The 15,114-nt window shown below is 45.2% G+C and overlaps 1 protein-coding gene across 1 annotated transcript in view; it reads right to left on the minus strand.

The window, feature by feature from the left end:
• LOC134337660 (tumor necrosis factor receptor superfamily member 9-like) overlaps nt 1–644 on the minus strand; it is a 35,373-nt gene extending 34,729 nt beyond the window's left edge. The window contains exon 1 of the mRNA XM_063032851.1: nt 194–644. Within this exon, the coding sequence (XP_062888921.1) occupies nt 194–389 (196 nt within the window). The 5' untranslated portion in view covers nt 390–644. The remainder of the gene's footprint in view (nt 1–193) is intronic.
• Between the last annotated feature and the right edge of the window lie 14,470 nt (nt 645–15,114).

Here is a 15,114-nt window from a genome sequence, read left to right on the forward strand (position 1 = left end):
GTACAATCCTTGCTTCCTTGCTTTCCTAGTAACTATTAATAAACTCCCTTTTTGTAAACGCTACAAAACGTTTTTGTATCCTGCATTTGGGCCCACCCGTGCTCCGCACTTGTGACACCCCGGTGGAACGAGCTCCCGCTCTGAGATTTGTCCTAACCCGACACTGTCACGCCGTTCGTGCACGGACACTCACCTGGTCGGCAGCCCGAGCAGCAGGGACTGCCCTCGGGTTGATGGGACGAGAGGAACTCTGCGGGACATTCGAGCTCCGGCGCCGCGCACACAGCCGCCAGCACACCGAGCAGGAGCAAAGGAACGCCGCTGGTCTCCATGAGAGTAGTTGTACCGACTGCCGCGCCGGCCGGCCGGCGGGTGGGGGCAGTCACCATCACCACAGCCTGGCTGCGGAAAGTCAGCGCCCGTGACGTCAGCGGCAGCGAGGGAGCTTCGCTTCGTGGAAGGAGCGGTGCTGAGGGAGCGCCGCACTGCGGTGGGGACGGAACGGTGGTACTGAGGGAGCTTCACACTGTGAAAGGGTCGGTAACTGAGGGACTTTCGCATTGTGAGAGAGGCGGTTTTAAGGGAGCGTTACAAGACACTGGACTTCTGAAATGTGACTAGAAAAATATTTTATCTCCATATATGTGAGAAGGGGGAAATTTAAAATAAAGCTTAACAGTAATAGTTCGCTGTGCAATGGTATTGGGAAGCAAAGTCTTGACTGGGGGATCTTTGAGAGGTAGAGATATTCTCTCGTTCCTGCCTTCTTAATGAGGCGCTAATGCAGGAAGAGCATTGCTTGTTTAACTTTTTGGAGTGAAATTGAGTCTGGATGCGTTGTCTGACTGTCTCCTTCGGGCGAAGTTTTCAGTGAAACCATTAAAAAAAAAGGAGCTTCACACTATCGGACGGGCAGAGCTGTGGATCCGCACTGTGGGACGGGCGGTACCGATGAAGCGTCACATTATTGGAAGGAGAACGGCGGATAGGCATGTTTTCACGTTTTGGGGTGGAGTATTTCTTCTGCGATAGAAGGAGCGGTTACAGTCTACGTCCATTGGACCTATACACTTGGCCATTCATCAGTTTAGGTATGTCGCTGGCTCTCGCTCTCAGGCTGTGGGACTCTCCCGCCTGCAGTCTGGCTTGTGGGGAAAGATACTGCTGGCTGGTGTAATATTTCAGACGGTCTCCGGGAGATGTGATCATTTTAGATGAGGGTTGCAACCTTCCTGGAGCGAAGTTCTAATGTTATCCAGCCAGGGAGTGAGAAATGTCTAATGTACTGAAACATATTTAGTCACTGATTCATATTGCTTAGAAACAGACCCTTCGGTGCTTTGCCTGTGTTTGGTCCTTACCATTGTAATCTAAATCTTTCCTATCCATGTACCTGCCCGAGTGTCCTTTAAATGTTGCTAAAGTACCTGCCTTGACCACTCTCCCTGGCGGCTTATTTGACATCAATTTCAAGTTCAACTTTAGTTGTCATTCAACCATATACACGACTACAGCCAAACAAAACAGAGTTCCTTAGGGCCAAGGTGCGAAACACAGAACCAACAGTCACACACAGCACACAGTGTATATAGTCATGATAACAGCACAGCAATGATTCTACTTCCTTAGGAGGTTGCATGATATTTGCATGATATATTAAACTTTGACAAATGTCTATAGATGCACAGTGGAGAGTAGAATGACAGGTTGAATCATGGCCTGACATGGAAACACCAAAGTCCTTGAATGGAAAATCCGACAAAAAGTAGTGGATGTGACCCAGTCCGTCGCAGGTAAAGCCCTCCCCACCACTGAGCACATCTACATGAAGCATTGTCACAGGAAAGCAGCATCCGTCATCAGGAACGCCTACCACCCAGAACATGCTCGCTCCTTGCTGCTGCCATCAGGAAGAAGATACAGAAGCCTCACACATCAAAGTTGCTGGTGAACGCAGCAGGCCAGGTAGTATCTCTAGGAAAGGGTACAGTCGACGTCTCAGGACTTGTGCCACCAAGTTCAGGAACAGTTATTACTCCTCAGCCGTCAGGTTCTTTAACCAAAGGTGATAACTTCACTTGTCCCATCGCTGAAATGTTTCCACAATCTACAGACTTACATTCAAGGACTCTTCATCTCATATTCTCAATATTTATTGCTTATTTTTATTATTATTTCTTTCTTTTTGTATTTGCAGTTTGTTGTCTTTTGCACACTTTTTGTATAACCTGTAGGTGCAGTCTTTCATTAATTCTATTATGGCTATTGGATTTATTGAAAATGAATCTCAGGGTTGTATATGCTGACATATGTGTACTTTGATAATAAATTTATTTTGAACTTTGAGATATACTGACTTTATCTGGGTGAAGAAATCATTCTAAGCCCCTTATGATTCCATGCACTTATGCACAAGGAGAGATGCCAGAGGATTGGTGGACAACTAATTTGTTGTTCAAAAAGGCCTCTAAGAATACAGCAGAAATTATTGGCTGGTGAGCCAAACATCAGTGGTGGGTAAATTATTGGAAGGTATTCTAAGGTTATTTGGATATACAGGGCTTGATTGTGGATAGTCAACATGGTTTTGTGAGTAGTAGATCATGTCTAACTAATCTTATAGAGTTTTTCCAGGAGGTTACCAGGAAAATGGATGAAAAAATGGAGTGGATGTTCTCTGCATGGATTCTAGCAAAAAGCCATTGACAAAATCCCACATGGGAGGCTGGTCCAGAAGCTTCAGTTGCTAGGCATTCAGGATGTAATACTAAACTGGGTTCATCATTGGCTTAGCGAAAGAAGTCAGAGAGTGGTATTAGATGTTTGCCACTCTGAATGGAGGCCTGTGACTAGTGTTCCACAGGGATCAGTGTTGGGTCTGTTGCTGTGTGTCATCTATATCAATGGTCTGAATGATAATATGGCAAACCAGATCATCAAATTTGCAGATGATACCAAGATTGGGGGTGTAGTGGACAGTGAGGAAGACCATTAAAGCTTGCAGGATCCGTACCAGCTAGAAACGGGCTGAAAAATGGCAGATGGAATTTAATGTAGATAGGTGTCAGAATGTGGTGGGAGTGTGGAATGAGCTGCCAGCAGAAGTAGTGGTTGGGGCTTCGATTTCAACATATAAGAGAAATTTGGATAGCTACATGAATAGAAGGGGTATGGAAGGCTACAGTCCAGGTGCAGATCGATGGGACTAGACAGAACAACAATTCTGCATCGACTAAATGGGACAAAAGGCCTGTTTCTGTGCTGTTGTGCTCTGTGATCTCTATATGATTCCATTTATTTTAATGAAAGAAGGCTGGCAGGTAAGGCAGACGAGCAAAGGCATGGATAGGAATCTGTAAAAGGGATGTGATGGCTGTTACTAAAACCTGGCAAATTCTCTTGATAAACCAATTTACCACTTTAGAACACCCCATCAAATCTCTGGACAATCCCATCTTCACAACCCCTCTCTTCCACCCCTAGTCATTACTTTAACCTTCCCTCTCCCCCATCTTTTCATTTCCCTACTCCTAACTCCCCATTCTCCATCTATCTCCCCAATCAGTCCTCCAGTCCCAATTCCTCATCTTTCCCATCTCTCCCTTCTCCCCCTCCATCTCTCCCTCATCTCCCCCATCTCTTTCATCTCACTCATCTCCCCATCTCTCTCACCTTCTATCTCCCCCATCTCTCTATCTCCCCATCTCTCCCATTTCCCCATCTCCCCATTAGTCTTTTTATTCCAGAAACTTTCCTGTGGTCCCAGGAATCATTTCCCTCTTTAGGAAACATCCTCTCCACATCCGCTCCATCTAGGCCTTCCAATATTCGATAGGTTTCAATGAGACCCCTCCTTGTTCTTCTAAACTTCAGTGAGTAGAGGCCCAGAGTAATCATTATGGTTATGGTCACCGTCAATGATCTTGTCCCCACTGACACTCCCTGCACCTGACCAACTACAATATCCAGGACAAGGTCTAATAATGTTCCTTCCCTTGATGGTCAATCTGTATCCTGTATCAAAAACCCTCCTAAACACACCTCAAAATACAGTCTCCTCTGAGCCTTTTATCTTAGGACCATCCCAGTTCATGTTGGAGGAATTGTAATGTACACTCAGTGGCCAGTTTATCAGGTACAGTACACCTGTACACCTGCTCATTAATGCAAAAATCTAATCAGCCAATCATGTGGCAGCAACTCAATGCGTTAAAGCATGCAGACATGGTCAAGAGGTTCAGACCAAATACCTTCCAATCGGCTTGTACCTTATAAAGTGGCTACTGTGCGAATTTTATTGAATCCCTCTGGTATTTCTAATGGATCTGTTCCTCTGTTTCTTGTCATACACTTCCAGCAAAATGACACTAACAAAATACAGATCAGGCAGCATCTATCGAGAGTCAACACTTCAGGCTGAGACCCTTCATCAGGACTGGAAACAGTAAGGTGGTGGGGGTGGGGTGGGAAAGCAAGACAAGTTGCCAGGTAATTGGTGAAGCCAGGTGGGTGGGGAGGGGGGATGAAGAAGCTGGGAGGTGGTAGGTGGAAAATGTAAAGGGCTGGAGAAGAAGTCTGATAGGAGAGGAGGGTAGGCTATGAGAGAAAGGAAAGGAGGAGGGGACCCAGGGGGAGGTGATAGACCTGGGAGAAGAGTTAAGAGATAGGAGGTGAGAGAAATGGAGAGATGGGGAGAGGGAGGGTCAAATTATGGGAAGGAGAATTTGATATTCATGCCATCAGGTTGGAAGCTATCCAGATAGAATATGAGGTATTGCTCTTTCAACCTGAGAGTGGCCTTGTCATGGCAAAAGAGGAGACCATGGACCGACATTTCAGAATGGGAATGGGGGTTGGAATTATAATGGACGGCCACTGAGAAATCCTGCTTTGCAAAATGACATCAGCCTCTGCTCCTGATCTCTACTCGTCCTCCTACATGCAAAGAGCTGCCCAGAATATCGTTCTAGAGTTCAGTTCTGATGCTGATTTTCTCCTTCTGCCTAGTAACCTTAAAACACATGGCTGTAACGAGGTTGCGATGGCCAAGGATGCATTGCTGGTGAATGGGGCAGTTTGCCAAGGGTATGGTGTGCCAGCCAAGGGCACATTGCTGGTTAATGGGGCAGTTTGCCAAGGGTATGGTGTGCCAGCCAAGGGCGCGTGCTGGTGAATGGGGCAGTTTTCCAAGGGTATGGTGTGCCAGCCAAGGGCGCGTGCTGGTGAATGGGGCAGTTTGCCAAGGGTATGGTGTCCCAGCCAAGGGTGCATGCTGGGTATGGTGTGCCAGCCAAGGGCGCGTGCTGGTGAATGGGGCAGTATACCAAGGGTATAGTGTGCCAGCCAAGGGCGTGTGCTGGTGAATGGGGCAGTATGTCAAGGACCTGGTGTGCCAGCCAAGAGTGTGTCCTGGTGAACAGGGCAGTATGCTTAGGACATGGTGTGCCAGCCAAGGGTGTGTGCTGGTTAATGAGGTAGTATGTCAAGGACCTGGTGTGCCTGCTAAGGGTGCGTGCTGGTGAACAGGGCAGTATGCCAAGGACATGGTGTGCCAGCCAAGAGTGTGTCCTGGTGAACAGGGCAGTATGCTTAGGACATGGTGTGCCAGCCAAGGGTGTGTGCTGGTTAATGAGGTAGTATGTCAAGGACCTGGTGTGCCTGCTAAGGGTGCGTGCTGGTGAACAGGGCAGTATGCCAAGGACATGGTGTGCCAGCCAAGGGTGCATGCTGGTTAATAGGGCAATATGCCTAGGACATGATGTGCTTAGGGACCTGTTTCTTTGCTGTTCTCACTCTTTAATTCCATAACCATGAAAAGCTAAAAATAAAAATATTGTATAATTGCCATTTAAGGAAATAAAGATTCAAATTTATTTGTCACATATACATCATCATCATCATCATCAGGTGCCATGCCCAGTTTGAGCTTTGACTGCCATGGCCCACACAGTCCTGTTTCGGGTCAAGTGGATCAATTCATTGGTATTCATTTCCAGTTCTCTGGCTGCTGTCTCCATCATCATTTGTCTTTGTCTTCCTCTTGCTTTCTTCCCTTCAATCTTTCCCATAATTACAGTGCACTCTAACTCCTCTTTCCTAATCACATGTCCAATGAAGTTATGTTGCCTTTCCATGATCTCATATATTATTTCTCTTTTTGTGTTTGCTCTGTTCATGACATCCTCGTTAGATATTCGTTTCGTCCATGATATTCTTTGCATCCTCCTCAAAAACCACATCTCTGCTGCTACATTAGTTTCCTCATATTACTAGATATTGTCCAATATTCTGATCCATATAACATAACTGGATAAACGTAACATTTCAATATTGTGAGGCGGGTTGTCATGCCTAGTTTAGTATTGGTCAGTATACTCTTCATTCTTGTAAAGGTGTCTTTTGCCATCCCTATTCTTTTGATGTCCAAGTTGCACCTGACATCTGATGTCACCCAGCTTCCTAAGTAGCAAATGTTCTGTACTTGTTTTATGTCTTCCCCATTTATTCTCAGCCTGCAGATAGGATTCTCCTTTTTGGATATCACCATATATTCTGTCTTTTTGCAATTGATAGATAGACCCATTTTTGCACTTTCTTCAGCAATTATATCAATTAAGTTTTGTAGTTCTTCCTCCGTACTTGCAGTTAACACAGTGTCATCCGCATATCTGAAATTATTGATGTTTTCACTGCCAACTTTGATTCCCAAGATGTCTCTTATTTTTTGTAATATTGTTTCACTGTATGCATTAAATAAATCAGGGGAGAAAACACACCCTTGTCTAACGCCTCTCTTGATTTTCGTAAACTGACTCACTTCTTCATCTACTCTTACAGCGGCAGTTTGTTCCCAGTACAGATTTCTGATTAGGCAGAGGTCTTTCGAATCTAGATCTAGAGTTTCCTGCAATATTTCAAATAACTTATTGTGCTTCACTTTATCAAATTCCTTGGGGTCAATATCACAAATGACCTGACTTGGTCCAACCAGGCAGAGTCCACTGCTAAGAAGGCCCACCAGCGCCTTTACTTCCTGAGAAAACGAAAGAAATTTGGCCTATCCCCTAAAACCCTCACTAATTTTTATAGATGCACCGTAGAAAGCATTCTTCTAGGGTGCATCACAATGTGGTATAGAAGTTGTCCTGTCCAAGACCAGAAGAAGCTTCAGAAGATCGTGAGCATGGCGCAGCACATCACACAAACCAATCTTCCGTCCTTGGACTCACTTTACACCGCACGCTGTCAGAGCAATGCTGCCAGGATAATCAAGGACACGACCCACCCAGCCAACACACCTTTCGTCCCCCTTCCCTCCGGGAGAAGGCTCAGGAGCTTTAAGACTCGTACGGCCAGATTTGGGAACAGCTTCTTTCCAACTGTGATAAGACTGCCGAGCGGATCCTGACCTGGATCTGGGCCGTACCCCCTAAATATCCAGACCTGCTTCTCCACTTTTTTGCACTACCTTACTTTCCATTTTTCTATTTTCTATTTATGATTTATAATTTAAATTTTTAATATTTATTATTGATTTGTAATCCAGGGAGCGGATGCGCAGAATCAAATATCGCTGTGATGATTGTACGTTCTAGTATCAATTGTTTGGCAACAATAAAGTATAAAGTATGCTTTTGTGCAGTCGATAAAACAAACAAACAAATCTTTTTGCACTTGAATAGCTCGTTCTGATAGTATCCTTAACATCAATATTGCGTTTCTTGTACCTTTGTCTTTCACAAAACCACATTGTTCTTTGCCTAAACAACAGGAATTCTGCAGATGCTGGAAATTCAAGCAACATACATCAAAGTTGCTGGTGAACGCAGCAGGCCAAGCAGCATCTGTAGGAAGAGGTGCAGTCGACGTTTCAGGCCAAGACCCTTCGTCAGGACTAACTGAAGGAAGAGTGAGTAAGGGATTTGAAAGTTGGAGGGGGAGGGGGAGATCCAAAATGATAGGAGAAGACAGGAGGGGGAGGGATGGAGCCGAGAGCTGGACAGGTGATTGGCAAAAGGGGATACGAGAGGATCATGGGACAGGAGGTCCGGGAAGAAAGACAAGGGGGGGGGGTGACCCAGAGGATGGGCAAGAGGTATATTCAGAGGGACAGAGGGAGAAAAAGGAGAGTGAGAGAAAGAATGTGTGCATAAAAATGAGTAACAGATGGGGTACGAGGGGGAGGTGGGGCCTTAGCGGAAGTTAGAGAAGTCGATGTTCATGCCATCAGGTTGGAGGCTACCCAGACGGAATACAAGGTGTTGTTCCTCCAACCTGAGTGTGGCTTCATCTTTACAGTAGAAGAGGCCATGGATAGACATGTCAGAATGGGAATGGGATGTGGAATTAAAATGTGTGGCCACTGGGAGATCCTGCTTTCTCTGGCGGACAGAGCGTAGATGTTCAGCAAGGCGGTCTCCCAGTCTGCGTTGGGTCTCGCCAATATATAAAAGGCCACATCGGGAGCACCGGACGCAGTATATCACCCCAGTCGACTCACAGGTGAAGTGTTGCCTCACCTGGAAGGACTGTTTGGGGCCCTGAATGGTGGTAAGGGAGGAAGTGTAAGGGCATGTGTAGCACTTGTTCCGCTTACACAGATAAGTGCCAGGAGGGAGATCAGTGGGGAGGGATGGGGGGGATGAATGGACAAGGGAGTTGTGTAGGGAGCGATCCCTGCGGAATGCAGAGAGAGGGGGGCAGGGAAAGATGTGCTTAGTGGTGGGATCTCGTTGGAGGTGGCGGAAGTTACGGAGAATAATATGTTGGACCCGGAGGCTGGTGGGGTGGTAGGTGAGGACCAGGGGAACCCTATTCCTAGTGGGGTGGTGGGAGGATGGAGTGAGAGCAGATGTACGTGAAATGGGGGAGATACGTTTAAGAGCAGAGTTGATAGTGGAGGAAGGGAAGCCCCTTTCTTTAAAAAAGGAAGACATCTCCCTCGTCCTAGAATGAAAAGCCTCATCCTGAGAGCAGATGCGGCGGAGACGGAGGAATTGCGAGAAGGGGATGGCGTTTTTGCAAGAGACAGGGTGAGAAGAGGAATAGTCCAGATAGCTGTGAGAGTCAGTAGGCTTATAGTAGACATCAGTGGATAAGCTGTCTCCAGAGACAGAGACAGAAAGATCTAGAAAGGGGAGGGAGGTGTCGGAAATGGACCAGGTAAACTTGAGGGCAGGGTGAAAGTTGGAGGCAAAGTTAATAAAGTCAACGAGTTCTGCATGCGTGCAGGAAGCAGCACCAATGCAGTCATCGATGTAGCGAAGGAAAAGTGGGGGACAGATACCAGAATAGGCACGGAAAATAGATTGTTCCACAAACCCAACAAAAAGGCAGGCATAGCTAGGACCCATACGGGTGCCCATAGCTACACCTTTAGTTTGGAGGAAGTGGGAGGAGCCAAAGGAGAAATTATTAAGAGTAAGGACTAATTCCGCTAGACGGAGCAGAGTGGTGGTAGAGGGGAACTGATTAGGTCTGGAATGCAAAAAGAAGCGTAGAGCTTTGAGACCTTCCTGATGGGGGATGGAAGTATATAAGGACTGGACATCCATGGTGAAAATAAAGCGGTGGGGGCCAGGGAACTTAAAATCATCGAAAAGTTTAAGAGCGTGAGAAGTGTCACGAACATAGGTCGGAAGGGATTGAACAAGGGGTGATAAAACAGTGTCAAGGTATGCATAAATTTGTTCTTTGCCTATTTCAGCTTGTATCTTACTTTTAGTTCTTGTCATCAAAATTCTTAGAAGTATCTTGCTGATATGACTCATTAAACTTATGGTCCTATGTAATTCACATTGTATTGCTCCAGCTTTCTTAGGAAGAGTGTGTAGGAGGATGAGCAGAGATCAGGAGCAGAGGCTGGTGTCATTTTGCAAAGCAGGATTTCTCGGTGGCTGTCCATTATAATTCCAATCCCCATTCCCATTCTGAAATGTCGGTCCATGGTCTCCTCTTTTGCCATGACGAGGCCACTCTCAGGTTGAAGGAGCAATACCTCATACTCTACCTGGATAGTTTCTAACCTGATGGCATGAATATCAAATTCTCCTTCCCGTAATTTGACCCTTCCTCTCTCCACATATACATACACACTCGAAACATACAGTGAAATGTGTCGTTTGCGTTAACAACTAGCAGAACCTAAGGCTGTTCTGGGGGCAGCCTGCAAGTGTAGCTACATTTTCTGGTGCCAACATAGCACACCCACAATGCTTGGCGGAACAACACAGAACACAACAAGCAACAATACAACAACAGCAAAACAAGCCCCTTTTCTCCCTTCCCACTCTTTCTCTCTCTCTCTCTCACACACACACACACACTTACTCACTCACACACTCACACACATGCTCACACTGACACACTCACACACACACACACACACACACACACACTCACACACTCACACTCATACTTACACGCACACAAATACACACATATGAACAGTCCTCCAACCTCCAGACAGGGCTCCAGTCTCCATTGATTGTCTATACACATAGATTCCCCGATCACCTTCCTCAATCCTACAGCCCCTAGGGTCACCACATCCTCTAACTAAAATGCTCTATCACTGACCTCCTGCCTTGGCCTTACATTCCAGAATTTTGTCTCTAAACCTTTCCACCTTTCCTCCTATAAGATACTCATTGAATGAGCTTTGATTCTCTGGTCCAGTATCTCCCTCTGGCTCAGTGCCAAATTCAATTTGAAAAGCTTTTTTGAGACATTGTAAGTATTGTTACTTCAATGTACTCGTTATTTTTCCTGTATAGTATAACAATAAAAAGATTTGAAAAGAAAGAAAGAAAAGCTGGTAAGAAGACACTGAGGGTGAATCTGCACTGTTAAGTTGCTGGCATCATACATTTCAGTGAGATAGCCCCCTCATTCTTCTAAACTCCACAGCGCTGGTTTGCTTATACAACAAACTTTCCATCCCAGGAATTAAGCCGATGAGCCTTTGTTAGATTTGAACGATTGCATGTTTATCCTCCCTTACACAGCAAGACCATGTCTGTCCAACTGAGAGATTGCCAGGGCCTCCTATGTAGTTGGTGGAGTTCACAGACTTCAGGGAGGATTCCTCAGTGCCAGGCAAGGTCTGGGAATTATGACTCTTTTCAAAGGCCAGTGAGTGGTAGTCCAAGAGCTGTAGTCCCTGTTCTTTGGACAGGTGAGGTAAATGTTAGATGGTAAGCAGACTGGGTGGATGGTCATCGCGCCAGTTTGTGTGGTTCCCCACCAGAATGTCAACAGGCCAATCCCTTCACTCAGGTATGAAGGAGTCATGGCTGGAGTCAGGGCTAGATCTGCAGACCCCATTCCCCCCCGCCCCAACCCTGATCCAGCAACAACAAAGAGTGAAAGTGACCCCCGTAATTATAAAGCCTTCACTTTGCCAACAACCCAGAGCCGTCACATCAAGACCACTGCAAGTAAAGTCTGCCCACTCTCACTTACTAACTGAGGAACTAGTAGCTGGGAGAGTCACAGGAGGCTTTGTTTAATGGTGGTGTGGTACGCAGACCAAAGTGTAACGGCACGAGCACTGTGACGTGAAGGCACAGAACTGTTGTGGTTGAGTTGTGAGGCAGTATCTGACTTTTTAGGGACAGATTTGTAAAATACATTTCATATGAAGCAGTTTCCTGTAGAAAAGGTCAGGGCGTTTGAAGGATAATTTACTGTCTGGTAAGGAGGTGGGGAAGTCCAAGTGATCACTGAACTTTCTGTAGGTGGTGGGTGGATTCACTTTGTTTTCAATTAATCTCGCCCACAAGGACCACGTGTCCTGACTGTCCATAAAGTCAAAGAGTGTGCAGAGTCAGTCAGAATAATTGGACACTTTATGATGAAGCAGGCATTGAAGATTAAACCAGCTCTAACCAAACTTTCTTTTAAAGATTAAACATTTCCTTGGTTTGTCACATATACATTGAAACATAGAGTGAAATATATGATTTGTGTCAATTGAAATCTGACCACTGGTGGGGCAGAGCCACCATGCTACTGCAGTGCCTCTTTGTTTTTTAACACCATGGATTCAAAATTCTAAAATATAAAATATATAAATATCAGGCTGCATCACTGTCTGGTATGGGGGGGGGGCTACTGCACAGGATCGAAAGAAGCTGCAGAGGGCTGTAAATCTAGTCAGCTCCATCTTGGGTATTAGCCTACAAAGTACCCAGGACATCTTTAGGGAGCGGTGTCTCAGAAAGGCAGAGTCCATTATTAAGGACCTCCAGCACCCAGGACATGCCCTTTTCTCACTGTCACCATCAGGTAGGAGATACAGAAGTCTGAAGGCACACACTCAGCGATTCAGGAACAGCTTCTTCCCCTCTGCCATCCGATTCCGAAATGGACATTGAACCCCTGAACACTACCTCACTTTTTAAATATATATTATTTCTGTTATTTGCACAATTTTTAACCTATTCAATATATGTATACTGTAATTGATTTACTTATTTATGATTATAATTTTATTATTTTTCTCTTTCTTCTATATTATGTATTGCATTGAACTGCTGCTGCTAAGTTAACAAATTTCACAACACATGCCGAAGATAATAAACCAGATTCTGATTCTGATTCTGATAAAATATTATAGGTAGAAAGGGTCATAAATAAAGCTTTTGGCACATTAGCTTTCATACATCGACAAGAAGAAGCTGAGGCCAAAGAAACAGGTTAGAAGATTTTGGTCTTGGTTGCCCATAGTACAATGTAGGCAGGATGGCAGGTATGGCAGTGGAATGCTCCTCTGGTAGAATATGGAAATTCACGGAGCAAACTCAGCTGGATGGTTTGAACTGTGTCTATTTTAATGCAAGGAGTATCATAAACAAGGCGGATGAACTTAGAGTGTAGATCAACACGTGGAAATATGATGTTATGTCCATTACAGAGACTTGGATGACTCAGGGGCAGGATGTCTGCTGAGTGTGCTGGGCTTTAGATGCTTCAAAAAGGATAAGGAAGCAGGCAAAGGAGGTGGGGTGTGGCATTGCTAATCAGAGATAGTATCATGGCTGCAGAAAAGGAGGAAGTCATGGAGGGATTGTCCACTGAGTCAGTGTGGGTGGAAGTCAGAAATAGGAAGGGGGAAATAATTCTTCTGGGTGTTTTTTATAGACTGCCCCCCCCAATAGTAATAGAGACATTGAGGAGCAAATAGGGAGGCATATTCTGAAACATTACAATAATAAAAGGGTTGTTGTGATGGGTGATTTTAACTTTCCTAATATTGACTGGCATCCCCTTAGAGCAAGGGGTTTAGATGGAATGGAGTTTGTTAGGTGTGTTCAGGAAGGTTTCCTGATGCAATATGTAGATCAGCCAACTAGAGGAGAGGCTGTACTTGATCTGGTATTGGGAAATGAACTTGATCAGGCATCAGATCTCTCAGTGAAAGAACATTTTGGAAGTAGTGACAACAAGTCTATCTCCTTTACCATAGTGCTGGAGAGGGATAGGAACAGAAAATTTGGGAAAACATTTAATTGGGGTAGTGGAAATATGATGCTATTAGGCAGGAACAAGGGAATATAAATTTGGAGTAGATGTTCTCAGGGATACGCATGGCAGAAATGTGGCAGATGTTCAAGGGACATTTGCATGGAGTTCTGCATAGTTATGTTCCATTGAGACATGGTAAAGATGGTAAGGTTAAAGAACGATGGTGTACGCAGCATGTGGAAACTCTAGTTAAGAAGAAAAGAAAAGCTTTCGAAAAACTAGATAATGATAGAGATCTAGAAGATTAAAAGGCTAGCAGGAAGGAGTTTAAGAATGAAATTAGGAGAGCAAGAAGGAGCTGTGAGAAGGCCTTGGCGAGCAGGATTAAGGAAAACCCCAAGGCATTCTACAAATATGTGAAGAGCAAGAGGATAAGACATAGGAGAATAGGAACAATCAAGTGTGACGTGGAGGATCAGAAGGATCTTGGGGTCCAAGTCCATAGGACACTGAAAGCTGCTGTGCAGGTTGACTCTGTGGTTAAGAAGGCATACAGTGCATTGGCCTTCATCAACCGTGGGATTGAGTTTAAGAGCCGAGAGGTAATGTTACAGCTATATAGAATCCTGGTCAGGCCCCACTTGGAGTACTGTGCTCAATTCTGGTCACCTCACGACAGGAAAGATGTGGAAACCATAGAAAGGGTGCAGAGGAGATTTACAAGGATGTTGCCTGGATTGGGGAGCATGCCTTATGAGAATAGGTTGAGTGAACTCAGCCTTTTCTCTTTGGAGTGGCGAAGGATGAGAGGTGACCTGATAGAGGTGTATAAGATGATGAGAGGCATTGATCGTGTGGATAGTCAGAGGTTTTTCCCACGGCTGAAATGGCTAACATGAGGGGGCACAGTTTTAAGGTGTTTGGAAGTAGGTACCGAGGGGATGTCAGGGGTAAGTTTTTCACACAGAGTGGTGGGTGTGTGGAATGCACTGCCAGCGACATACTTAGCAAATCTATAGAAAAAAGCTGTAAGCAGGATCAACGGACAACAAACGGTGCAAATGTAAATATAAATAAGTATCAATAAATGATGAGCATGAAATAACAAGATAAATAGTCCTTAAAGTGAGACCATCGGTTGTGGGAACACCAGAAGTAGAATGAGTGTAGTTAACCCTTTTTGATCAAGAGCCTGATGATTAAGGGATAGTAACTGTTCTTGAAGCTGGTGGAGGATTGGAAAGGTTACGGGCAAAATACTGATCAATGGAACTAGTCTGGATGAGGCTTTCTGGTCATGAATCTAGGGCGAGTGCTCAGAATGAATGATCAACACAAAGCCAAGTGCAGAATGAAATCAGTGCACGGAGCAGCAGTGCTGAGAGATGCTGGCTCCCTGCTCAGCATTGACACAATGCCCCAAATGAGGGGCTGAGCCTTTTCCACCACCTGCCAGACGCATCAGGTATATAGGGGAGTACTCTGTGCTCACTTTGATATGAACTCTCAGCAATAACCTCAAGCAGTTCCCCTACCCTCTCCCAGCTTTGTTTTCTGGATAAACATTTCCACGTTTCCCGATGGAGTCCTTCATCACTAGGTTCAGGAACAGCTACTTCCCTTCAACCATCCAGCAAAACCCTAATC

The sequence above is a fragment of the Mobula hypostoma genome, chromosome 25 (genome assembly GCF_963921235.1).
Source record: "Mobula hypostoma chromosome 25, sMobHyp1.1, whole genome shotgun sequence".
NCBI lineage: Eukaryota > Metazoa > Chordata > Chondrichthyes > Myliobatiformes > Myliobatidae > Mobula > Mobula hypostoma.